At 40.9% G+C, this 25,550-nt stretch overlaps 1 protein-coding gene across 3 annotated transcripts in view; it reads left to right on the top strand.

The window, feature by feature from the left end:
* PLEKHH2 (pleckstrin homology, MyTH4 and FERM domain containing H2) overlaps positions 1 to 25,550 on the top strand; it is a 113,554-nt gene that overhangs the window by 84,368 nt on the left and 3,636 nt on the right. For all 3 annotated transcript variants that reach the window (XM_045980248.1, XM_045980249.1, XM_045980247.1), the window contains 8 exons: positions 1,269 to 1,366; positions 3,401 to 3,578; positions 4,881 to 5,036; positions 6,888 to 6,985; positions 15,249 to 15,390; positions 20,588 to 20,733; positions 21,759 to 21,888; positions 23,283 to 23,369. In XM_045980248.1, the coding sequence (XP_045836204.1) occupies positions 1,269 to 1,366; positions 3,401 to 3,578; positions 4,881 to 5,036; positions 6,888 to 6,985; positions 15,249 to 15,390; positions 20,588 to 20,733; positions 21,759 to 21,888; positions 23,283 to 23,369 (1,035 nt within the window). The remainder of the gene's footprint in view (positions 1 to 1,268; positions 1,367 to 3,400; positions 3,579 to 4,880; positions 5,037 to 6,887; positions 6,986 to 15,248; positions 15,391 to 20,587; positions 20,734 to 21,758; positions 21,889 to 23,282; positions 23,370 to 25,550) is intronic.

Raw genomic sequence — 25,550 nt, 5'->3', positions numbered from 1 at the left:
TTTAATCTTTGCTTATTAACTGCCTATTAACTGCAGGATGAAACTGGAAAGTTCTGAGTCTAGCAAATAATACTTTCAGGGGATTCGGGTTTCATGGGGCTTGAAGCTTATACAATTTAAGCTTATACTATTACTGATGTGTTATATTTTCACACATTTTAAAAGAACACAGGATCACGTCAACACAGACAGATAGGGCCTTTCCCGGGCCTTGGAAGGCCTGTGTGTGAACGATGTTGGAAGCTTAAGCTTCATTTACATTGAGGACCCTTCGGAATCTAGCTCCACTCCAAAAAAGTGGCCTCCCCTTTCTCCACTTCATTTTATGCACCCTGCACCCAGCATACGCTGAAGGAATAAACACACCCCATTCTTCAGACACACTGTGCCTTCACATTATCCTTCATCGTGCACCTGCTGTTCTTCCTGCTCTGTGGATCCCCTTCTCTCTTCCCACCTATAGACTTTATAGTTGGCCCAGGCAACATATCTCCTGTGAATTCTTCCGTGACTCCTACAACAATTATTTCCTCCGTTGATTATACTAAAAAAAAAAAAAAAAGATTATGACATGGTATTAACCGTGTTATATTGTAAATTACTGTTAAAATATTTAACTCTCCTAGACTGTAGGTCACTCAAGAGTAGGGACACTGCCTTTTCCTCTCCTTTTTCATATAACATTTGCAAAATGATTGAAGTTATACTTGCTTAATTAAAAACAATAAAATGAAAAGAGGACAGAACAGAGCAAAGGAAAAACAAAAATCACGTATGATCGCATTACATAAAGATAATCTCTGCTAATATCATTATACTTGCCCCTTGTTTAGATATGTATATATGTGTGTATGTGTGGGTAGATTGGCTCTGGTTTGGTGCATTTGATTTTTTTCCTGTTTTTCAGTCTGCCTTTCCTCAAAGCCATTACTTCTATCTCAGCAAATGAGTAAATACATAAGTGGACAAAAGCAATGCCCCTCATCTTTTGAGAGCGATGTCAAAAGGACTACCATATCTACATGACCTTGGTACCTCAGCTCTAGACAGTAGGGTATACAACTAGATGGATTATGGAACATGGAATGTTTTTATGTATTATAAATACTCTAAGCAGATAGGATTTATGTGAGAGAAGCAAACACCTGTGGGGGCTGAGAAGGACCATCATCATCCCTTTCCACTCAGCCTCCGTCAGTCACACTGGCTCTCACTTGGATCTCTGACTGCCAGGTGGTGTCTAACCCGTGGTGCTTCTCTTTGCCCAGGGCTGGCAGCTCTTGGCTCTCTGTGTTGGGCTCTTCCTTCCCCACCATCCTTTCCTGTGGCTCCTCAGGCTCCACCTAAAGAGGAATGCAGATTCCAGGTGTGCAGAGAACTAGCCGGCCGAACCGTTTACGTGGCTCTGAAAGTCGACAATAAGTCATAAGTATTTAGTAACCTGCCAGGTACATTTGCGGGAGAAGGCGTGAAACAAATGTTGGTGCAGGAAGCCTTTGGTTCTCCTTTATGTGAGGCTTGGAAAATATTTCCTTTGTTGTGTTAAATCTCTTACAGAAGACTGCAATAAGAGCTTGAAAAACTGGCAAAGAATATTTTTTTTTTAGATTGTTTATTTATTTGACAGAGATCACAAGTAGGCAGAGAGGCAGGCAGAGACAGAGGGGGAAGCAGGCTCCCTGCTGAGCAGAGAGCACAATGTGGGGCTCAATCCCAGGACCCTGAGACCATGACCTGAGCTGAAGGCAGTGGCTTAACCCACTGAGCCACCCAGGCGCCCCTGCAAAGAATATTTTTAAGTGAAAAGTCTTTGTACATTTTAGGGGTGGATGACTTAGCAAGAGTGGGTGCTCATTCCGTAAAAGCAACTGTTTTATTTCCTTTGTTTTCCCTGTTATTTTTCTCTACATTGAATTCTTTAATGTGGGAAAACTTCCTTGAGGGTCTTCCCTCCTTTTATACCTGTGTGTATTTGAATTGCTTCAGAATTGTTAATCCCTTCAAAAAAACATTCAAAATCCAAGCATCAGTATGGCTTTATTAACAGTGGGACATAGGGCACCCAGCCAGGGGCTACCACGATCATCCTGTGTAACAAGTTCATGTTCTGGGACGTAAATAGACTCTGGCTCCAAAACAAACAAAACAAACACATGAAACACAAAACAACTGGGAAATAGTAGGAAAATACTCCCCAATGTGTATTATATTTCGGGGACTCCGTGATCAGAGTCATGCAATTTTACTTATTTATTTATTTATTTATTTATTTATTTATCTTTTTAAGTAATCTCTATACCCAATATGGGGCTTAAACTCATGATCCTGAGATCAAGATTCCCATGCTCTCCTGACGGAGCCAGCCAGGGGCCCCAAGGGCATATAATTTTTAGTTACAGTCACTGAAAAGCCCCTAAACAAAGGGTAGCATTTTAAGATTTATATATTTGAGAGAGAGAGGGAAAGAGAGAGAGCATGCACAGAGAGGGGAGAGGGAGAGGGAGAGAGAGTGCTAAGCAGACTCTGGGCTTAATGCAGAGCCCGACACGGGGCTCGATCTCATGACCCTGGATCGCGACCTGAACTGAAACCAGGAGTCAGACGCTTAAGCAAATGCATCACCCACGTGCCCCAAAGAGAGACATTTTAGAGATTTCATTTCTAGGTAATCTCTACACCTCTCGTGGGCTTTGAACTCACAACCCTGAGATCAAGAGTCACATGCTCTACCGATTGAGCCAGCCAAGCATCTCTAAAGGGTGACATTTTAAGGTCTGCCTAGAAGACACTTTACAGTACAAACATATTAGGAGGTATTAACAGTTTGCTTTTATAAAAATTATATATAACAAATGAGGGCAAATAAGATCTCTGTCCAGTTTTTGCATTTATTTACTCCAGTGGTTTTCTTTAATGCTTAAGATTTTTTAAGAAGTGCATGTTTTATAGGGTAAAGAAGGAGAATGTGTGTATTTTGTTTATTTGTTTGAAGGTATTTTCTTATCTAGTTTAGCAGTCAAGCACTAACTGCCATGTTCCTCCAAAGAGAACTCGGCCACATCATATGTTTCCTAAGTTAGCCTATCCTATTTTTATACTGTTGTTTCCTTTGTATTTGTTAATATAATTACTCTCTATTGACTATATAATGACTGGTAAATATAAATTGATTTTGTGACTACAATAATGAAATAAAGAGGAAGTTGTTTGTAGAGAAGTTTGATTCAGTCAGTTGCAAAAGTAAAGAAACTAGGATTTGAGAAAAGGTGTAGCAGTTTAATATTATTCAAAAAGAATTACTGTCAAAATTAGCATAAGACATGGTAATGTACACCAACCTAATAATGTATTAGGTGTCTTAAATTTATTCCTAGGCTTTATCTTAAGTTGTGTATTATAGGACAGAATTTGGAAAATATGCCATTTATTGCCAGCGATGTGTAGAAAGAACACAACAAAACGGAGATCGAGAAGCAAGACCCTCAAGAATGGAAATTCTTTCAACCCTTCTTCGAAACCCTTACCATCATTCTTTGCCCTTCAGTATCCCCGTGCACTTCATGAATGGGATATATCAGGTGAGTTACACTTTCTGTCCTGATGAAAGCATGCTTGCTTCACCTTGAATCCTACATGTCGCCTCTGTGGAATAGGGACGTGAGACAGTCTACTGCCTTAGTTAGCAACTGAGAGTGATCATAAACGTGCAAATACATCAAGTCTTCCAATAGAACAGCTGAGTTTTGGAGTAGTTTTGCTAAGAAGGAGTCACACTGAAATCCAGATTGAGCCAAATAAGGGAGTTTTACTGCTCTTATAATTCTGCTAGAGAAAATCAAAAATACTTTGGTTGAGACCTTTCCCAACCAGTGCACTTGCTAGGTGACAAATACTGACAGTGGGTGTGTACAGGTTTAGTTTTTTCAAAGTCTCCAAATCTCAGGAATTATCCAGGAAAACTCCTCCAGGCCTTCCAGCTCTCATATATAAGTGTTCACTTGTTTTTTTATAGATTTTATTAATTTATTTGAGAGAGAGAGAGAGCATGATCAAGGGGAAGAGCAGAAGAGAGAACAGGGAGCCTGTCGTGGGGCTCGATCCCAGGACCCCAAGATCATGACCTGAGCTGAAGGCAGACACTTAACTAGCTGAGTCACCCAGATGCCCCTAGATGTTCACTTTTTAACGAAGCAAACCTGTTCCAAAGCTGGCAGCCGATCTTTGCAGCCATAGCTTTTTATCACAGAGCTCAGATATGTAAGTGCATATTAAAGAAACAAACGTTATTTATTTTTGTTTATTTATTCCTTTTAAATTGAAGTGTTGACACACAATGTTAACACTACTTTCAGGTGTGCAACACAGTGATCCTACATTTATATACATTACAAAATGATTACAAAGATAAGTCTGGTAACCATTTGTCACCATACAAAGTGATTACAAGATTATTGACTGTGTTCCCTATGCTCCTCTTTACATCCTCATGACTGTTTAAATGTATTTCTTGTTTACTTTTTTCCAATAGCTTAAAGATTTCATAGTGTACTGTCGTTCTTGCTTTGCTTTTAATGGGTAGTCATGATATCTCTGCAAGATGTTTATGGCTGTCAAATGATCTTGGTTTTTTTGAATTCATGTCTGTTGGCTGAAGCCAAGATTTCTGAATTCCTACAGCAACCTAGCAGTTAAGGTGACATTAATTTTCTCCAGTGGAGCTTTGGTATGGGAGAAGTTAAAGCACCTAGATAAATACATGTTATCATTAATCATGAATCAAATGTGCCCTGTTCCCCCCCCCCCCGAAATCCTTCTTGAAATTTAAGTTTGAAATGTACGTAGTTTTTAATTAAGAAAACAACTTCGTTATTTCTGCGTAGGTAGTTGGATTTGATGCATCTACCACAGTGGAAGAATTTTTGAACACTTTGAACCAGGACACAGGAATGAGGAAGCCAACACAGTCTGGCTTTGCATTATTCACGGACGATCCTTCTGGCAGGGATTTAGAGCATTGTCTTCAAGGAAACATTAAGGTGAAGCCAACTCCTTTTAAGAAAGCAGACCCAGCAAACAGCAAAGAAGCTACCTTTTGCTATTTGCAAAAAATTAGTTCAGGAGGTCTCAAAAATTTTAAGTTACCTAATCTGCACAATAAAAAAATAATTGCTCAAAACATAGAATGCTTAAACCAACCTGCACACACACATGCTCCGTGTTAAGACAGGAGAGAGATAATAGGAATACTACTCTAACTAGTAGGGTCATAAGAGAAGAGGTATGGAAACTCTAATAGAATTGTTTTTATTGTATTCATTCACTAGACAGTACTTATTTACCCATCATGGGAGCTGGGCTGGACCTTGTGGGGAATGCAAAGAAGGACCAGAAGTAGTCCCTGTCCACTGGGAACTTACAATTTTCTTTGGGGAAGAGCAGCCATATACGCTGAAAAATTTAAGCCAGAAGTGAAAGTAATAAATGATTCAAGAGTCCTGGGAATGTTCCACAGACGAGAGATTAAGTTCAGTGCTGGAAAATAGGGAGGAGCTGAACTGGACTTCGAAGGATGGGTGGAAAATGGGCCTGTGGAAATAAAGAGGGAATTGCAAACACAAGGAAAATCATGAACAAAGATGGACAACTGGAAGATTTTTTAAAAAAATCTTTTCTAGGTCATGGTCAAATGACTTTAATAAAGGTTCCATCTAGCAATGGTAAGAGAAATACAGGATACAGAACCATAGGAACCTTATAGGAATAGCCCTCTTATTTGCCAGTGAGGAAGCAATAGCCGGTTTACACCCGATCACACAACTAGAACTGGGTCTGGGCCCTTTCCTGACACGATATGGTCCTTGATTGCTTTTGGGAATAAGAGACTTGTAGTGATGTGAAGGTATTTCTGTGATTTGAAGATGAAGGAATTGAGGCAGAATAGGAGAAGAAATAGGATCAGAAGTAATAGAGCCCACAGGTTTAGAGGACATGAAATGTCAGTACTTTACATGGAGCTACCAAAGCCCAACTTCACTTGCAGATCAGCCTGTTGGGGCTGGAAGGGGTTACACAGAACACTGCTAAAGCTCATTAAGAATGTTGGTTCCTGGGTGTGCTACCCACCTCCCTTCCCCCCACTCCCCTGCATATGTGGCTGCACTTTGAGAAATCTAGATAAAGGAGTGTCTTTTTCTCCCCAGCGCCAGGTATATCCTATTCAGTTCAGCACATTAAAATGTAAATTTTGGGGACACACATTCCTAGAGCACTATTGTTAATAATTAGTCAAGAAAATAAGCTAGTCTTTGTGGTTGACTTGAGCTGAGTAAATGCTGGGGGCTTTGCTGAGGAACTGCTTACCACATATTTTTGAAAGCTTTTATTTACAATTCTCTAGATGACCTGTTAAAAAAACAAGCAAACATTTATTTGATACCTGAAGATTTTTTTTCTTTCCCAATGAAAGAATCTTAAGGTTATATTTCAGTTTTTTAAAGATAAGTTCAGTTATCCAGATAACTTAGTAATTCCAGTCTTTAGAAACTCAGAAGGTGGAAATGTTGCTTCTTCCATGACTACATTATGAAAAAATTCCTGGAATAGTCTTGTTTTCAGTCTCATGCAGTCTTTCCTGAAGATTCCTTTTTGAGTAAAAAATTCATGGCCACAGTCCAAAGTTAATGGGTGTCCAAGAGGATAAATGGACCAAAGAGCAATTTATAATTAAGTCTAAAACCAGGAGTGCACAGAAGCTTAAAACAAAAGGCTTCAGTCTGTCTGGTTTTACCATGTTAATTGGAAATTTTTCAGTGTGCAGACATGCTTGTCTTCAAAAAATGCTGATTTGAGAATTGCTCTAAATTTCCATTTTTCCACTTGTCTTCTAGATATGTGACATTATTTCTAAATGGGAGCAGGCCTCCAAAGAACAGCAGCCTGGGAAATGGGAAGGTACGAGAACTGTTCGACTAACTTATAAAAACAGGTGTGTAGGGGCGCCTGGGTGGCTCAGTGGGTTAAAGCCTCTGCCTTCGGCTCGGGTCATGATCTCAGGGTCGTGGGATCGAGCCCCATATCGTGCTCCCTGCTCAGCAGGGAGACTGCTTCCCTTCCTCTCTCTCTCTGCCTGCCTCTCTGACTACTTGTGATCTCTCTATCAAAGAAATAAATAAAATCTTAAAAAACAAACAGGTGTGTAATGCTGTATCCAAACAGCAAAGAGTGGATATACTGTTGTTTTAGAACCACGCGCCAGGGGTTTCCTATTGAATAATCTTGTCAGGTACAGCATTTATTTGTTTGTTCTTCCATAAAAGAAACTTCTTACTTCTCTAAGAAGAAACTGTCACATAAAATTTGGTTCTAGTTCTATTCTCTTCAAGTCATCAATGGGTATATTTTATAAAAATGCAGATTTGGACAAAGATTAGGAAAAAGGTATAAGAAAGAATAGCTGCTCTCTTAAGGTGGTCGCTACACGGGTGAATCTTTTTCACTTTCAAAAATTTCTTTTGCATTACGTTTTTCATGAAGGCTAAATACGCAAATACCCTACTGAAGATCTGTAGTAGGAAGAAATATTTCTGGGGGTACCTGGCTGGCTCAGAAGAGCAAGTGGCTCTTGATTTTCGGGTCACGAGTTTGAGCCCCATGTTGGGCACAGAGATTACTTAAATAAACAAAACCTGGGTGGCCTGGGTGGCTCAGTCAGTTAAGCATGTCCCTTACGCTCAGGTCAGGATCCCAGGGTCCCTGCTCTGTGGGGAGCCTGCTTCTCCCTCTCTCTCTGCTGGCCATTCCCCTGCTTGTGCACGCGCGCTCTCTCTCTCTCTGTCAAATAAATAAATAAATTCTTTGAAAAATAATAAAATAAGCCAAACTTAAAAAAAGAAAGGAAATAATTCAAGTCTTTTAGAAATCACACATTCATATTTATTCTCATTCTTTCATATTCTCTCTCTGTGATTATTGAACTTCAGTTATGAGCCAGGCATTCAGCGAGATGCTCTGGATAAAATGGTAACAAAAGCAGACACAGACATGGTCCCTGAACTTTTGAATTTACAGGCTCGTAATTCTAATGAACACATAATTAACACACTAAAGTTCTCTGACAGAAAAGAGTTTGGTTCTAGAAGAGCACATAGGAAAAAGCCTGACCTAGGCTAGAGGCATCACGAGCCTTTTTAAGGGAATAATGCTCATGCCAGGGTAAGAAAGCGGCTGAAAGTGGACCATGGAAATGAGTAGAAAAGGGCATTCCAGAACCTGTAGAGGGAAGTTGCTCAGAGGATTTCAGGAACTCGGAAAATCCAGTGAGCCTGGAGCACATATCTTCCCAACAGATACTTTTTAATATACTTTGGCATATGATCAGAAACCAGATTTTCTTTGTTTCTGTTTTTTCGAATATCTTCTTTTCTTCCATGTATTAGCAGAAGGTAGTACTTAGTAAAAAGTGTTCACTGATTGACTAAGCATGATACGCTCTAGTTCCATCCACGTCGTCGCAAATGGCAAGATTTCATTTCTTTTGATGGCTGCATAGTATTCCATTGTGTATACCTCCCTGGTATGAGGACATGGAGAAGCAACATGGGGGGTTAGGGGGATAGGAGAAGATTAAATGAAACAAGATGGGATTGGGAGGGAGACAAACCATAAATGACTCTTAATCTCACAAAACAAACTGGGGGTTGCTGGGGGGAGGTGGGGTTGGGAGAGGGGGAGGGGGTTATGGACATTGGGGAGGGTATGTGCTATCGTGAGTGCTGTGAAGTGTGTAAACCTGGCGATTCACAGACCTGTACCCCTGGAGATAAAAATACATTATATGTTTATTAAAAAAAAAAAAATTTGGAAGGGGAGGCGAACCATAAGAGACTATGGACTCTGAAAAACAACCTGAGGGTTTTGAAGGGTCAGGGGTGGGAGGTTGGGGGAACAGGTGGTGGGTAATGGGGAGGGCACGTTTTGCATGGAGCACTGGGTGTTGTGCAAAAACAATGAATGCTGTTATGCTGAAAAAAATAAATAAAATGGGGGAAAAAAAGTGTTCACTGACCTGGTGACATTAACTGTACAAAAAAAAAAAAAAGGTATTTTGCTGATTTTATGTGGATCTTGTACCCCATAAAATAAGAAATCAAAGCTATGGACCAGAGAATTACTGATGGAATGACTGATTTAAGAGTCACTTCTTTCAGAGGTCAACTTCTGGAAGATATTCACAGGCCTAAAACTGGAGTGTAAGAAGTAAAGACACTGCATAACGTAAGGGGTCTGGTAGCCTGGATCCAGTTGGGGATTTCTCTTTCTAATGATCTGTCCCACAGAAATACCCACGTATCTGAATGAGAGTATTATAGTACATCCCAGTATCTTCTTTGCCGTGTATTTTATAACAGTGAAAAGTAAGTGTTGGGAGGTTCTCCACATGTTTATTAGTAGGGGAACGGTTAAACGAATAGGGGGCATTCATATTGTAGCCTCCTCTCAGCCAGCCAGCCATTAAAGGCCACCCACTGGTCGAATGTTTGAACAGTTTCCTTTGATCTGAATAAATGGTGGTCATGAGCTGTTGGAGCTTCTCTATACAGGGCTCATGAACTGTGGTGATTTGCAGGGATCCTGAGTAATAAGAAGGTGATGGTTAAGCTTTGGTATCTAAGGTTTTTAAAATCATACTTCCTGCAGCTAAGCAGGATGACTTAGATAATGGAAACCCAGTAGGCTCTGCACCAGAGGAACCTGCGTCCACTGATGGTAGCCTTTATCTGTGCTCCTTTGGTGACGGGCAGGGACAGCAGGCTGGAAGACTTGGACCTTCCAGATGATTTTGTTCTGTGATTGCTGGAGCGGAGCGCAAAGTGCGGGCCTGGACTTGCAGCTTCAGGATTCCATAGAAATACATTAGAAGTGCAAATTAGAGGCACCTGGGTGGCTCAGTGGGTTAAGCTTCTGACTCTTGATTTTGGCTCAGGTCATGATCTCAGAGTCCTGGGATCAAGCCCGGCGTGGGGCTCTGTGCTCAGCGTGGAGTCTGCTTGTCCCTCTCTCTCTGCTCTTCCCCCGCTCTCCCCCTCTCTCTCTCAAATAAATAAATAAATAAATATATCTTTAAAAAAAAAGAATTGCAAATTATTAGACCCACTTCAGACCTACTGAGTCCACCAGAATCTCTGGGCATAAGGAGTCTGCGTTTTAACAATTTTCCAGGCGATTCTTATGTGTGCTGAGTTGTGAGAAGCACTGACCTGGAGGTCCCCATTGCTGCTCTGTCTTTCAATCTTACCTTTTGTGGAAGAAAGCCAACTCTTGGACCTGACCTGCCACCTGTCAATATGGAGAGAGGTTCAGGAATTTGACGTTTTGTTGGAACTAAATGGAATTATTTCCATGTCTAAGACAACTCCTGATCATAATTTACGAATGCTTAATACATGCTAATTCTGTCTGTGATGGCTGTGATTGGAACCCAAATCGAATTTGGATGAAATGGAAAAAGGTAGCCTGAAACACAGATAAGAATAATACTCCAGGGGGGGTTGGGAGAGGGGGAGGGGAGTTATGGACATTGGGGAGGGTATGTGCTATGGAGAGTGCTGTGAAGTGTGTAAACCTGGCGATTCACAGACCTGTACCCCTGGGGATAAAAATACATTATATGTTTATAAAAAAATAAGAAATAAATAAAATTTTTTTTTAAAAAATAGGAACAAAATAAATTAAAAAAAAGAATAATACTCCAAGTCTAGCAAATGCCTTTAGAAAAGACAAAGAGAATTTTGAACAATGCATAATAAAGATTGCCTTGTCAAAAAAAAAAAAAAAGCCCCATGACAATATCTTTGACATTAGGAAAAAAAGCAACTCAACCAAAAAGTTTAATTTTTAACAGAGGTTTGAAATGGCTGGGTAGCCACAGCTCTGAGAGTGTACTATGTTTCTGAATATGGTCACACTTTGCATGTATGTATAAATAGCTTAGACAATGAGTCCTAATTTCCAGTGACACAGTGAGGCGGGGAACGGACTGTGACCCATCATGCGGCCAAGGACTTGAGTCTCCATCTGTCAAGCAGCACTGTAATAAGCGAAACTGGACACCAGCTCTCTATCATGGAATTTGTATTTAATATTTAGTAAGTTAATGGAATTTTAATTATTTAGATTTAGAGGTTAAAGTTCCAATTAATAGCACTTGAACTTGTTTTTGTAGGCAGCCACTTGGAAACTAATGTTTAAATTCTGTTTATGTTTAAGCTGCTTATTCAGTTTGGTTTCTTAGTGTGTGTTTGAAACTGCCAAAGTCAAGACACGTTTTGCACAAAACAAAACTGGCATTGGTCCTTCCCTGAAGAAGACAACTCTTTCTACCTCCCCCAACTCTATGAAATACATGTTATTTTCAGTAGTCCTTTGTGACTCTTATTTTTCTGGAGCACAGATGAACATTCCCATCTTTCCCATCTCTGCCATCTTTAGCACCTGGATCCGTTGGCTCCTAAGCCAAGAAGCATCTTGACATCTAGTTTATCCCATTTCTTCCAGGTGTGTTCATACTAAAAAAGTTTCCAGAATGGCTTTTTGGTAGATGGAGACAGAGTAGGTCTTTGGAGCTGCCCCTCGAAGCTGGAGCTGTCAGGTCCCCTCTTCTTCCAATTCCCATTACAAACAATAAAGGTCATTGGTACTGTTAAAAAAAAAATCCAGAATGAAGAGAGTCTTGTGATTCCAAAGACCACTAGAGAAGAACCCTAATAATAATACTAACAGTAATAATAATAACCGACATGTAGTGACCACTTACCACACTCTAGGCCCTGATCTGAGCTCCTTGTATACATCTTGCAATGTAGTCCCAACAGCACCCCAGTGAGACAGGTGTTCAAATTATCCCCATCTTAACAGAGGAGGAAACTGAAGCTTTAGAGCACTAGGTCACTTACCCAAGGCTACAGAAGGGGACTTTTCTGGGTTTTTTGGCAAATAATTCCTGTATTTAGTGATTCTGACTAACCATTCCTTTACCCACTCATGCCATAAACATCTGTTCACTGTGCACCAGGTCCAGGCCCTGTCGAAGCCCTGGGGACTCAAAGGTGAAAAGAACTCCCTGCTCTTCAGAATCTTACAGCTTACAGGGAGAGACAGACAGACATGAAATCTTAGCAATGTAATCAATCCTGTAACAGGAACACTAGAGCAGAGAAGTGAAGAACAGGGGCTCTGGAGAGACACCGCCTGGGTTACAGTCCTGGCTGTCCTACTCACTGTGTGGCCTTGAGCTAGTCACTTACCATCTCTGTGCCTCAGATACAATCTACTGAAATGGAAATGCAAACAGGATCTACCTCTGAGGTTTCTGAAAGACTAAGTGGGGCAAATGGAAATCTGGATTGGAGCCAGCCACACAGTAAATTCCCATCCATATTGGCTCTTACTATGCATATAATGTGTATATGTATGTTTAGGGCAGGACACTGTGGGAATATGGAAGAAGGCTTTGCAGAATGGTGTCTTCTGAGCAGATGACTTGAGGCGGTCACCATAGAGGCAACAGGCAAGGGGGGTCACGACTACCGTTCAGTAGTGTCATCCGTGGACCATGGCAGACGGAAGAGGGAAGGGAAGGTAAATGGGGAATGAAGGAAGTAAGTGAACAAGAGGAGGAGAAAGATGACAGCAGGAAATACACGCTCCTAGGAATGAAATATGGAGCCAGTTGGAGGCAAACAAAGGGTCCGTCAGCAGTGCTGAGAGCCCTTCCATGTCAAGGTAGCGGAACTGGGCCTCGTAGTGATGACATTTCCATCCCACAGCATTCCACTTCCTGGTGTCGAGGGAGGAGGTGGACATTTGCAAACACCCCTGCTGTCTGACCTGGGCCCTGCCTGCAGGATAGAAGCCCACTTCCTCTGCTGCAGGCCCCTTTAGGACTGAGGATGCCTGGAAGCTGGTCATATTGGAGACACTCATATCACATTCTGCTGGCACCTTGTCTGTTCAAGACCGTGGATTTGAGTTTCTGACTCTTGATCATTTTTGTGACTCTCTGGTTCCTCTTCACATTCTGTCCAAGTCCCTCTTCATGTGGTCTTCCTCTGGACATGTCCGGGGTTCTTTTTTTCCTTTTTTCCTATAGAGCCCTATTTCCCCTTCCCAGATTCCATCTTCTGGGCATGCCAGAAAGAATAGAAAATGCACTTTAGCTCTTCTTGCCTGTAGCCATTTGCACATTTGGTTCTTTTCCCCCTCCTAGCTATAGTGCCAATTCAAATTTTCATTAAGAACTTAGTGAAACCCGAGTGGATTACAGTGATGAGTAAGACATAGTTCGTGTGTGTGTGTGTGTGTGTTTAACATCTTAATTTTATTTTTTTCAGTGTTCCAAGATTCATTATTTATGCACCCCACCCAGTGCTCCATGCAATACGTCCCCTCCTTAATACCCACCATTAGGCTCACCCATCCTCTCACCCCCTCCCCTCCAAAACCTTCAGTTTGTTTCTTGGAGTCCACAATCTCTCATGCTTCATCTCCCCCTCTGATTTACCCCAATTCATTTTTCCTTTCCTTCTCCTAATGTCCTCCATGCCATTCCTTATGCTCCACAAGTAAGTGAAACCGTATGATAATTGACTTTCTCTGCTTGAATCCAGTCCCATCCATGTTGATACAAAACTTGGGTATTCATCCTTTCTGATGGCTGCATAATGTTCCATTATATATTTGTACTATATTTTCTTTATCCATTCATCTCTTGAAGGGCATCTTGGCTCTTTCCACAGTTTGGCAATTGTGGCCATTACTGCTCTGAACATTGGGTTACAGATGGCCCTTCTTTTCACTACCTCTGTATCTTTGGGGTAAATACCCAGTAATGCAATTGCAGGGTCATAAGGTATCTCCATTTTTAATTTTTTGAGGAATCTCCACACCGTTTTCCAAAGGAGTTGCACCAACTTGCATTCCCACCAACAGTGTAAGAGGGTTCCCCTTTCTCCCCATCCTCTCCAACACTTGTTGTTTCCTGTCCTGTCCTGTTAATTTTGGCCATTCTAACTGGTGTAAGGTGGTATCTCAATATGGTTTTGACTTGAATTTCCCTGATGGGTAATGATGATGAACATTTTTTCATGTGTCTCTTAGCCATTTGTATGTCTTCTTTTGAGAAATGTCTGTTCATGTCTTCTGCCCATTTTTTGATATGATCATCTGTTTGGGGGGTATTGAGTTTGAGGAATTCTTTATAGATCTTGGATATCAGCCCTTTGTCTGTAGTGTCATTTGCAAATACTTCTCCCATTCCGTAGGTTGCCTCTTTGTTTTGTTGACTGTTTCCTTTGCTGTGCAGAAGCTTTTTATCTTGATGAAGTTTCAAAAGTTCATTTTCGCTTTTGTTTCCTTTGCCTTTGGAGACATGTCTTGAAAGAAGTTGCTGTGGCTGATGTAAGACATAGTTCTTAACTTCAAGTGGAGATACAAACTATGCCAAACAGAGAGGGCTTTCATCTTAAACTTTATTCTCTTGGTTTTATATCACTTTGCTGATCGCACTGAATTTAGAATCTGTTTCTGTTGCCAGCCGTTGTCTTCTATGAGTTAACAATTTGTCATCACAGAGTCACAGACGAGGAGGGTTTAGGATTTGTTTTTTCCAGAGACCACGCTGAATGACTGCCTGGTCAGTGATTCCGAAGTGTGGTGGGTGAGAGAAATTATCAGAATCATGAGAAGGAAGGGCTTTTCAGAGTACACTTACCATGCTTCCCTGAGATTCTGACTTGCCGCCCTTTCAGTCCCTGTTAATGGAAATAATTAATGCATATGTTATAACTGATGCCATTGTGCCCTCTCCTGCAGGCCTATCGGGCGAAAAGGGGCTGAAAATCCACTTATAGCCAATTGGGCACACACCTAGCACATCCTGGATCTAAATCTCTCTTTTCCTGCCACTCTGTTGTCCTGCTGATATTAAAGTATGGCAACGAGGAGAATCTAATGATTTGGTGTTTGGGGGCATAAAAAAAATAGCATAGAAGCATTCCTCAACCTCAAAGCAGCTTTTCCTCTGCGAAAATGTTGCATGAAATAGACACAGAGATTACTGACAAATAGTAATGGTCTAAGTTTGTATCACTTGGGGAACTATGTTAGAATAACCCCTTATCAGTCCTCTGGATTCGTTTTGACTTTCTTCCTTTATAAGAATACCATTAATGAAAAATTTTTGCTTTTTTTAGACTGTATTTCTCAGTGCAAGCTCGTGGAGAGACTGATAGAGAAAAGTTGCTGTTAATGTATCAGACAAATGATCAAATAATAAATGGACTTTTTCCTCTGAACAAGGACCTGGCATTAGAAATGGCAGCTCTTTTAGCTCAGGTAAGTTCCATGTTATATAAAGTCATATTTAGTTAAGGTAAGATACTAATTTCTACATTGATTTAAATGTAGCAAAACAATATATCTTGTAATTTTTTTAATTCACCCAGCTATGATAGACACTTTAAAGCTTACAGGCATTATAATTGCAGTTTGACTCAGAATTGCTGAACACTGAGACAGTATTCCTCATGGAACCTAGTTGCTTAATTACCTTGAAAGGATCCCTCTAGGCTGTGCATTAAATAAAGGAGTTTGAGTGCAGAGCTGCAGGGCTGAGGGTGCCATGCTGAAATCATTCAATAATCTAATAAGAACCAGTCTTTGAAAAGGCTAGAGCACTTTCTCTTTTTTACCTATTGTAATAATAGGATTAAGTTCAGAATTTTATAAACACACACACAGAAATTAATAATGACTTAATCCAAATAGAAGTATATTTGTCCCTCAAATGCCTATCAAAGAGAGGCATGCTGGCATCTCAACAGAGTCATCAGAAGCTTGGACTTTATCCTTGCTCTCCATCCTTCTCCCCATAGCATGTCCTCTTCATGGTCCTGGAGAGCTGCCAGAGCTCCAGCTATTACATCAGTGTTCCAGGCATCATGGTAGAGGAAGAGCTGAAGCAGGGCATGCCTTCCCATCTTTGAGAAACTTTATGGAAGTTACATAAAACACTTGCATTTGTGTCTCCCTGGTCGAAACTTGATCATATGACCTTGCCAGCCTGCAAGGGAGATGAGCAAATATGGTCTTAGCTGGGTGGCAAGGAGCACAGCTAAAGTCAAGGTTTTTATTACTCAGAAAGGAGAGAATAGTCATTAGAGATAACTGACAGTCTCCACTGCACCTGAGTCTGTGCAGAGGTTAATTAAAGAAAAATGTTAAGCCAACTTTATGATACATCACTGAGACAAAGGCTTAGATTCCCCAAGGTTTTTGGTCTTTGCACTTTGCACACCATCCCAGGACATCTCTTTATCTACCAGCTGTCATTGGTACCCAAATCTTTCTCTCCAGTTCACTTCTTTCATGGGTTCCTTAAATTCAATATAGCAAAAACGGATCTAATGGCACCTGGGTGGCTCAGCGGGTTAAAGCCTCTGCCTTCAGCTCAGGTCATGATCCCGGGGTCCTGGGATCGAGCCCCGCATCGGGCTCTCTGCTTAGCTGGGAGCCTGCTTCCTCCTCTCTCTCTCTCTGCCTGCCTCTCTGCCTACTTGTAATCTCTATCTGTCAAATAAATAAATCTTAAAAAAAAAAAAAACTGATCTAATTGTCTTCTCTCCTTTTCCTTCACATGCTGTGTCTTCACTGTGCTACTGTCTCTGCACAGCCCCCCATGCAAGCTTCAAGTCCAAGAATCCTCTCTGACTGCCCTCCTTTTCACCTGGTCCCATAGGGCACAGTGTCCCACCCATTTTAAGTTTTAGATAGACGCTCTTCTTCACTTATCTGCACACTGGCCACCATGGCTGTGGTTTGGACCACCATCATGTCCTACCAGCCCTCCCGTGGCAGACTTCTGACTCGTGATCCTTTCTCTGCCCCGGTCCCCTACAGATTTGTCCTCCATCCAGATGCTAGAGAGATCATTTCAGTTATCTATTGCTGCACAAGCAATGACTCCAAGACTCCGTCACTGAAAATACTAGTTTGGGCCGAGATGAGTAAGGACAGCTTGTCTGTGCTGCATGTGGCACCAGCTGGCCTCAATCGAAGGCCAGCTGCGACCCTGTGGCTGCAGGCTGGAGTCCACCCATGTGAAGGAAGACACGTCCACGTACACTCGGGTCAGCGGGTGTCTGACGCCGGCTATTAGCTGGGACTTCTCCTGGAGCTGTCAGCAACAACACCTGCACATGGCTTCTTCATGGGGCTGTGTGTGCTTCCTCCAACAATGGCGGTTGGATGGCAAAGCAACGTCCCAAAAGAGAGACAAGGAATTGAGGCTTCCATTTTCTTTTTTTCTTACTTACTTTTTTTTTTTAAGATTTTATTTATTTATTTGACAAAGAGAGATCACAAACAGTCAGAGCAGAAGGCGGCGGGTGGTGGTGGGGGGGGGGGGAGCAGGCTCTCCGCTCAGCAGAGAACCCAGTGTGGGGCTCGATCCCAGGACCCTGAGATCCTGACCTGAGCTGAAGGCTGAGGCTAACCCACTGAGCCGCCCAGGTGCCCCGGAGGCTGCCATTTTCTTAAGGCCCGGGCCTGGAAGCTGTGCCGTGGTGGTTTGTGTGGCAGCAGTAGGAACTGGGGTGGAGATCTAGCAAACACTTGAATCTAGCTAGCTCTCTCATTCCCTCATTTACACAGAAGGACATCCGTCTCTAGACTGCCTATCTCTCCCGCATCATCTGTTAATATTCCCTGCCTTGAAATTTATGCTCCAACAAAGCATAAACTGTGGTTCCCTGCACAATTCCCTGACCTGCATTCGGCTCACTTTTTCTTACCTCTTATGTTTACCTGTTTGTCTGCTCCGCCCTGGAACATCTCTATCCCCATTCCTTCACTTGTTAATTTCGGTATAACCTTTTGTTCTCATCTTGGGTGTCCCTTACTCCAGGAAACCTTCCTGAAGTCTTAGGGGTTTTGTCCTGTCCTGCACAGTACTGTCTTTACCTCACTGGCTTATTATTATTTATTTGTTTTGGCTTTGTACCACTGACTGTAGACTCCGTGAGGGAAAGGGCTGTCCCTGTTCATCTTTGTACCTAGCACAGTGCCTTACACGTAGTCCATTCTCCATTGGATGAATGGTTGATTGTTTAGTTCACTTTTATAACAAGTTTATGTTCATCCAAAATTTAAAGCATCCGTGCTACACTAAGGGTTCTCTTTTTTTTTTTTTTTTTTTTTGCAAGTGATGAAAAGCCGAGGAAAAGAAAAAAGGCCACATATTTTCTTGGTGTTAGGATTATGTATGATTTCCTATCACTTGTCATTCTAGTCCCTAGTCCTCTAAAATCACAGAGTCTCTGTTAAAATCACCCTCATTTTCGCTAAAATTTAAGTTAGTCTTCTTATTTCAACTTTTAATTTTGTCAGGAAGTTTCTCCAAGAAAAATTATAATATACTTTGGAGACATAGACTTCTAACATGTTTTAGATGAACTAGAGGAAGGAGTAGAGAGGTAAGACTAGATGTATACTTAGAAAATTGTGAATATGTCACTAACTAAAAAGTATAATTTCTCCATCCATGAAAGGAAATTTAGGTAATACCTCTTTCCCTTTTCCTCAGAGTAGTCTTTGTGAAGACAAATGAAATATACTCATCTGAGATCTGTAGAAGAAAAGTTATTCCTGTTGTAGATTTGAATATCTGTAGGTCCTTGTTGATATTCTCCATCTTGGGAAATTCTTGGAGCTAACCGTGAATCATTGTACATAGTGTCTGGTAGGGCGCAGTGTTGATGTGAGTCATATTGGGAATCCCCTGAGCTGCTTTTCAGTTATTCTGCAAACACGTATGTGCTCATGGTGTATGCCAGGTACCAGAGAGGGGACGCTGAGCTTGGAACGTCCACTACAGGGTTCCTTAAGAGGAAAGGTTGCCTTGAATGGCCGATTTTTGTAACAATTGTTTGTCCAACTGCCATCTCCCTGGGGGTGCCATTTTGCTTTTAGGTTTCACAGGTAGCTGTACTGAGTATGACCTGGTGGTCAGTGAGAACAGTAAAAAGCTTGCTCTGGGGGAAGGATTTTAGTATGTTTAAATAGCAGATGGACAGCTTGTATTTGGTGTGAGGAAATTAGGGAAGGAGGTAGGAGATGGGGATGAGAGCTGAACAGCAGGGCCAAGCCAAGAAACCAACAAGTAAGAAACTGGGTCAGAGACCTAGGAGCGAGAAGACACAAGGACAAGGCTCAGATGAGGAATTTAGACCACAGTGGGTCAGACTAAGAGCTAGAAAAGAGAAGCCACGGGGGTCAGAGTCTCAGAGGCTGGTTGTGCTAACAGCTTACCTGGAGGCAGAGAGCTCTCTTAAGATGGAGACCCCGCCAAGTCTGGAAGGATCCCTCCATCTGCTTATTGGGGAGAGCTGTGCATGAGGATCTGAATGTTTCAGTAGGATATTCATCTGAATGCCCCATTCCATCTCCCTCCTGGAGCCCTTTTTGGTACCCTACGTAAGGCACGTGACACAAGTCATTAGAAGTACAAACAAATTGTTTATACTTCAGTCTCCTCTACTAGATCATAAGCTCCATGAGGGTAGAAACTGTGCTCAGCTGTTTTTTGTTTTTTTTTTTAATCTCACCTCACCTAATACAACACCTGACACGTAACAGAGACTTATCATAGGTTTGGATGAATGAGTGGGTGGATGAGTGGATGGAGAGATGGATGGGTAGGTAGAGGATGGCATCAGTTTAACCTCGCTAATAGAGATAATGATTAAACATTCTTTCATTCAGGGAGAAAGAGGAATAGAGGGCTCTATTCCCAGAATAACAGAATAAGGGATGGATACAGAATGATTTATGCAGAAAATCTAGGAGGAAAGTAATGAGAATATAGTTCTTACTCTATTATATTCAATAGAGACCCTTAGGAAGTGTAAATAATACTTTTTGAGATTTCTCATAGCTTTAAAATAGTTTTTGTCTTTTAATTTTAGCCTCCGTTTTGCCTTGTTATAAGCGATTAAAATAGTACCTTAAAAATGAAAAATTGGGGCGCCTGGGTGGCTCAGTGGATTAAGCCACTGCCTTCGGCTCAGGTCATGATCTCAGGGTCCTGGGATCGAGCCCCGCATCGGGCTCTCTGCTCTGCAGGAAGCCTGCTTCCTCCTCTCTCTCTGCCTGCCTCTCTGCCTACTTGTGACCTCTCTCTCTGTCAAATAAATAAATAAAATCTTAAAAAAAAAAATGAAAAATTGCCCTCTGCCATTATGGGTAATAATATTAGTGGCCATTAGGAAATGCTGCTAGATGACAGCATTAACCAAGAGTGGTTTACATAGAAATGGAGTGGAAATGTTTGAATTACAGATTTTTTTTCAAAATTAGAATTCAAATGCAATTTAGATTTTATTAATTATACTTATGTATGATTTTAAATTCCATAATCACTCAATCATGACAAATAGATTTATATATTGTATTATAAAGAATGTTTAGAAGAATAAACCTGATTTTTTAAAAAACTCTTCAATAGCCTGTATTTTCTCTTTGGATTTCCAATTAGGTGGAGATCGGAGATTTTGAAAGGCCCTTTTCAACTCCAGCAGGGCATGTTACTAATCAGTGCAAAACAAATCAAACTCTAAAACAAGTCATAGAAAAATTTTACCCTAAAAGATACAGAGATGGCTCTTCTGAAGAGCAGTTAAGGTAAGGAACTACTCGTGACTCTTTATGCTGGGCTTTTGGGGATATTCTTCTGTTCAAATTTTAAAGATGAAAATTATTTTACATGACAATTTTCTTAAGATTTTTTAATGCTGTTGAATCCCAAGAGGTTATAGATCTTTTTATTTAAGATGGGTCCAGAAACTTGAGAATCTATATTTAAAGTTTTTTTAAGGAAAAAATTTTTACCTTAATTTAGAAGATCTCCTTTTCATTTGATCTCATTCATTCTTGCCCAAATGAATCCTTCTAATAAAAGAGAGGAAAATGGCCAGTACTGCATTTATAATTTTATGACGTGTACCAAAACATTTTATCTCTTAGGGTCTTCCATTAGAAACAAATTAACATGAAAGCAAACTATCTTCTTACACAAGATTTTTTAATATAAATTTTTAATTAAATTCAACTGGTTTAGAATTTTGGTTTTAGAGACTATATAAAGAAAAGCTGATTCAACTGAGAAATAGAGGCAAATCCAATTCACCGTGAGTTTTCCGAAATGGAAACATTTAAGATCAGTCTTGGTTTATGTAGAATAGGAGGCTGCCGTACGGTTTTATTTAAGGCATCTTCCCCACAGTCAGCATTTCTCCAAGCCAGGGCATGGCAGCGCCTAAAATTCCACCGTTGAGGATCCATTCTTTGGTCTCAATGTCTTGTACTTTTTTTTTTAATGAAAGTTATTCCCATGAGAAGTTACCTTTGTAGTCTAATTTACTCTAAGATTTGATGTTAGTGTAGCAGAAATTTTTTAACTTTGCCTGACTGGGGGCGGGGAAGGGAGGAACCTAGGTCATGCCAGGAGCCCTAATAGTATGAGAATTCGGTGAAAGGACAAGGGGTGGACAGTGGCGAGATGGGAACCACAAGATAATGGCTCCTCCTGGGTGACGCCTGGGTGTCCCGGTCATGCCTGCAATTGGCTCAAGCAGAGCTTTGCCCTGGGAGGCCGGTACACTGTTGATGTTTTCCCTTTGGTCTTTTCGTTTTTGTTCTCTTCTTAGGCAGCTCTGCCAGCGACTGTCAACCAGATGGATGGCTCTCCGGGGACACAGCGTTGCTGACTGTGTGCGCATTTATTTGACAGTAGCCAGGAAGTGGCCATTCTTCGGGGCCAAGTTGTTTCTTGCAAAAGTAAGGACAGGAGGGAAACATTGAATGAAAACCTCCTCATGTGTATTCTCTCTTCAGTTCAGTGAAGCCAAACAGTGACCACAGTCCCCCCGCCCCCCCCCCCCCAAGTGTAGTAGATTTGGCTTCCAAAAAGGGAGTAAGGAAATTCCCAACAATGGAAAGAAAACAATGAAGGGACCCTAAGAAGGGGCAGGGGAGTCAGCAGCTTCTCCATCTGTGCCCTCTGCCCCACTACCTTCCCCGCCCGCCCCCCCCCGACCCCGTCCCCAGCCCCTCATGTAAGTCACTTACACTCCATAGGCTCACCAGGAGACTGAAGGCAACCACCTTTCTCCTCTTCAGCCACATAGCCTCTCACCCATTTGTCATTCACTCTGTCGCTCGTTTGCTCAAGTATTTAGTATTTAGTGACTTTTGTTTGCCAAACATTATGTACCTAGTGATCCAGAGGCCCATGATTTCAGATGTGCTGTACCCAAACTTTTAGGAACTCACAGTCCCGTGTTGCAACAGGTTGGAAAACAAGCACTGTGGGTGAACAGGGTTAAGAGGGACAGGGTTAAGGGTTAAGAGTGACAGGGGCGCCTGGGTGGCTCAGTGGGTTAAAGCCTCTGCTTTCAGCTCAGGCCCTGATCTCAGGGTCCTGGGATCGAGCCCCACACAGGGCTCTCTGCTCCACGGAGAGCCTGCTTCCTCCTCTCTCTCTGCCTGCCTAGTTGTGATTTCTCTCTGTCAGATAAATAAAATATTTAAAAAAAAACATTCATGGGTTTTAATTGGAGGTTTGTGGTGAGATCCACATATAATTTCATTGCTTTTCTACCATAACAAATTTAGTGGAAATTTACCATTCATCACACAGTTTCATATTTTCTTTTTATTCTATTGCTATTAGTCATTGAATATCAGATTTAATAAACTTTCAAAAAAGTGTGGATTTATAATCCTAACCCTTCGCCAATGTAAAGCACTACACACACCTTAGAAAACACATCGGCGTTTTTTGTTTCATTAGGATTTTGGTCACCGTAGAAACCCTACTAGCTTATCAACTATTAGCCTCTTAAAATAAAAGAAAAATAAGATTAAACATTGTTATCCCCATGCTAAAGATGAGAACATTGAACCTCGGGTAGCTTGTCCAAATGCACAGCTAATAAAGGGCAGATCTGGACCTCAGACCCACATCTCCTGATAACAGATTCATGATACTGCCTCCGCCCCAAGAGAGATTGTTTCCCGCCAAGTTTTTTTCCTTCTTTTCTTCTCCCCACCCCAAAGAGATTTTTAATATGAAATTGTTGTTGTAAATGTTGCATTTCATTTTGACAGAAAAATGTTTTCTGTGATTTTGCTTAGAATTTATGATAAGGTGTATTTGTTCCTCTTCACAGCCTATAACTCCATCGGCACTCGGGAACACTTTCATGTGGCTGGCGATCCATGAGGATGGTTTAAGCCTCTTAGAGTACAACTCCATGGTAAGATTAAGTTTCACACTGCTTGGGGTACCATCCACTCTCTTCATAGGATTTTTCTCATACACAGATACCGTGTTTCCTAATGCTGTATAACAAATAGTCATTTTACAAACACAACTGCGATTATAATTTAATCTTTTAAAACAAGACCAGACAGGTTTTATAGTGTGTATGAAGAAAGTATTAAGATACCATGACTAGGGGCGCCTGGGTGGCTCAGTGGGTTAAAGCCTCTGCCTTCGGCCCAGGTCATGGTCTCAGGGTCCTGGGATCGAGCCCTGCATCTGGCTCTCTGCTCAGCAGGGAGCCTGCTTCCTCCTTTCTCTCTCTGCCTGCCTCTCTGCCTACTTGTGATCTCTGTCTGTCAAATAAATAAATGAAATCTTTAAGAAAAAAAAAAAAAAGATACCATGACTAAACTGCAACCACAGTTGTATTTGTTTTTGGTTTTTTGAGGTTTTTGGTGTTTTTTTTTTTTTAAGATTTTACCCATTTGTTTGTTTGTTTATTTTAGAAAAAGAGAGAGTGTGTGTGGTGGGGGACGGGGGGCTAAGGGAGAGGGAGAGAGAATTTCAGGAAGACTCTGAGCTCAGTGCGGAGCCCAATTTGAGGCTCAGTCTCATGACACTGAGATCAAGACCTGAGCCAAAACCAAAAGTTGGATGCTTAACCAACTGAGCTTCCCAGACTCTCCAGACACAGCTGAATTTGCAAACTGACTCTTCATTTATAGTGTTAGGAAGATTGCTTCCTGTGTAAAATGAAAGTCTTGAAGATAACATTAATGTAGAAACTGTATTTACCAAAGTTGAAGTTCGCTGTCCCTAGCGCTTCTGTAACAATTTCTGTAACTTTCTGTAATATTACTTACCAGTTCACTTGTATGTATGTGGTATTTTAGAGCTTTTTACATGATTAAACATAAAGTCAAACTGCTTTCTGTATATTTATATATCTGTCTGAAATTTGCTTCACTTTCTATCCTATTTCATATGTTCTTTCTTTTGTTTTTAAACCCGGCAGACAGGAATTGTGCAATTCTCCTGGTAGGTGTAAAGGGCTCTCCTATGTCCGGCTATAGTCAGGGATCACCAAGAATTTCTTGGAAACCAAACTATTCTTTAGTGTTACAGTAGTCTCTCCTTATAATTGCTTTTAAAAAAATCTTTTTGAAGAGCTTTATATTTCCTGAATGCTTCTTAGTTCTTGAATGGGTAACTTGAAGATAGTTTATAAAATCAGTGACCTAAAGTCAACAAAAAATCGTAGACCAGTATTGAGTCACCTTAGGTAAGTAGGCCAGTTTCCTAGATCCTGGGGGATGGACATTGAGGCCAGGAGGTAGACACTGGTCAGTTGCAGCTGGTGGGGGTTCAGTTCTGGAATTGCCTGCTCAAAGTCTTGCCAGCAAATCATTAGATATGTAAATTCCTTTACCTATAGGCTTTACATTTCTTGATTTTTTTTCAAATTGTTTTAGCTACAGAAAGGGAAAAATATTTGCAGCACATATGGCAAAAGGTTGATATCCTTACGAAGCAATAAGGAAATGATAAACATACCAGTAGACAAATGAGCCAAGCTCTTCAAAGAAGAAATACAAATGTATTTTTAAATGTTAATTTCACTAGTAATCAAATACATTCAATTTAAAACCGTGAGATTCTACTTTTCACTAGTCAGGTTGGCAGAGATTTAAAAGAGTCATCGTATCTAGTGTCAGCAAGACTGCAGTGCTGGGAACGTAACCAGGTGTAACTTTTCCAGAGGAGAGGTTAGAAATATTCTCAAAATTGTCCTTACTTTTTTCAGATTGCTATCTGAAACCTAAATAATTAGGTTTGGGTATTATGAAATGTATCAAAAAATATGCACTGAATTATTATTTAAGATAGTAACAAATAAAAAATTATTTAAATCTCCTGCAATAGGAGACTAGTTAAATAAAGGATTATCTATCAAATCACTTAAAATGATGTTATACAAGGACATTTGTTGTCATGAAAAGATATTCATGATTTGTTATTATATTTAAAAAGAAGCAGAATCCTAAACAATATGCATGATACTATTTCTGTTTATATCAAAATCTGTATATCAAGAAGAACCATATGGATTTTCCAATATTTGACCATTTTTTACCTTAAAAAGTATCAGTTTCATATGGTTTGACCTAAGATA

This window comes from Meles meles, chromosome 16, assembly GCF_922984935.1.
Source record: "Meles meles chromosome 16, mMelMel3.1 paternal haplotype, whole genome shotgun sequence".
NCBI lineage: Eukaryota > Metazoa > Chordata > Mammalia > Carnivora > Mustelidae > Meles > Meles meles.
This window is presented reverse-complemented; position numbering and strand designations above follow the sequence as displayed.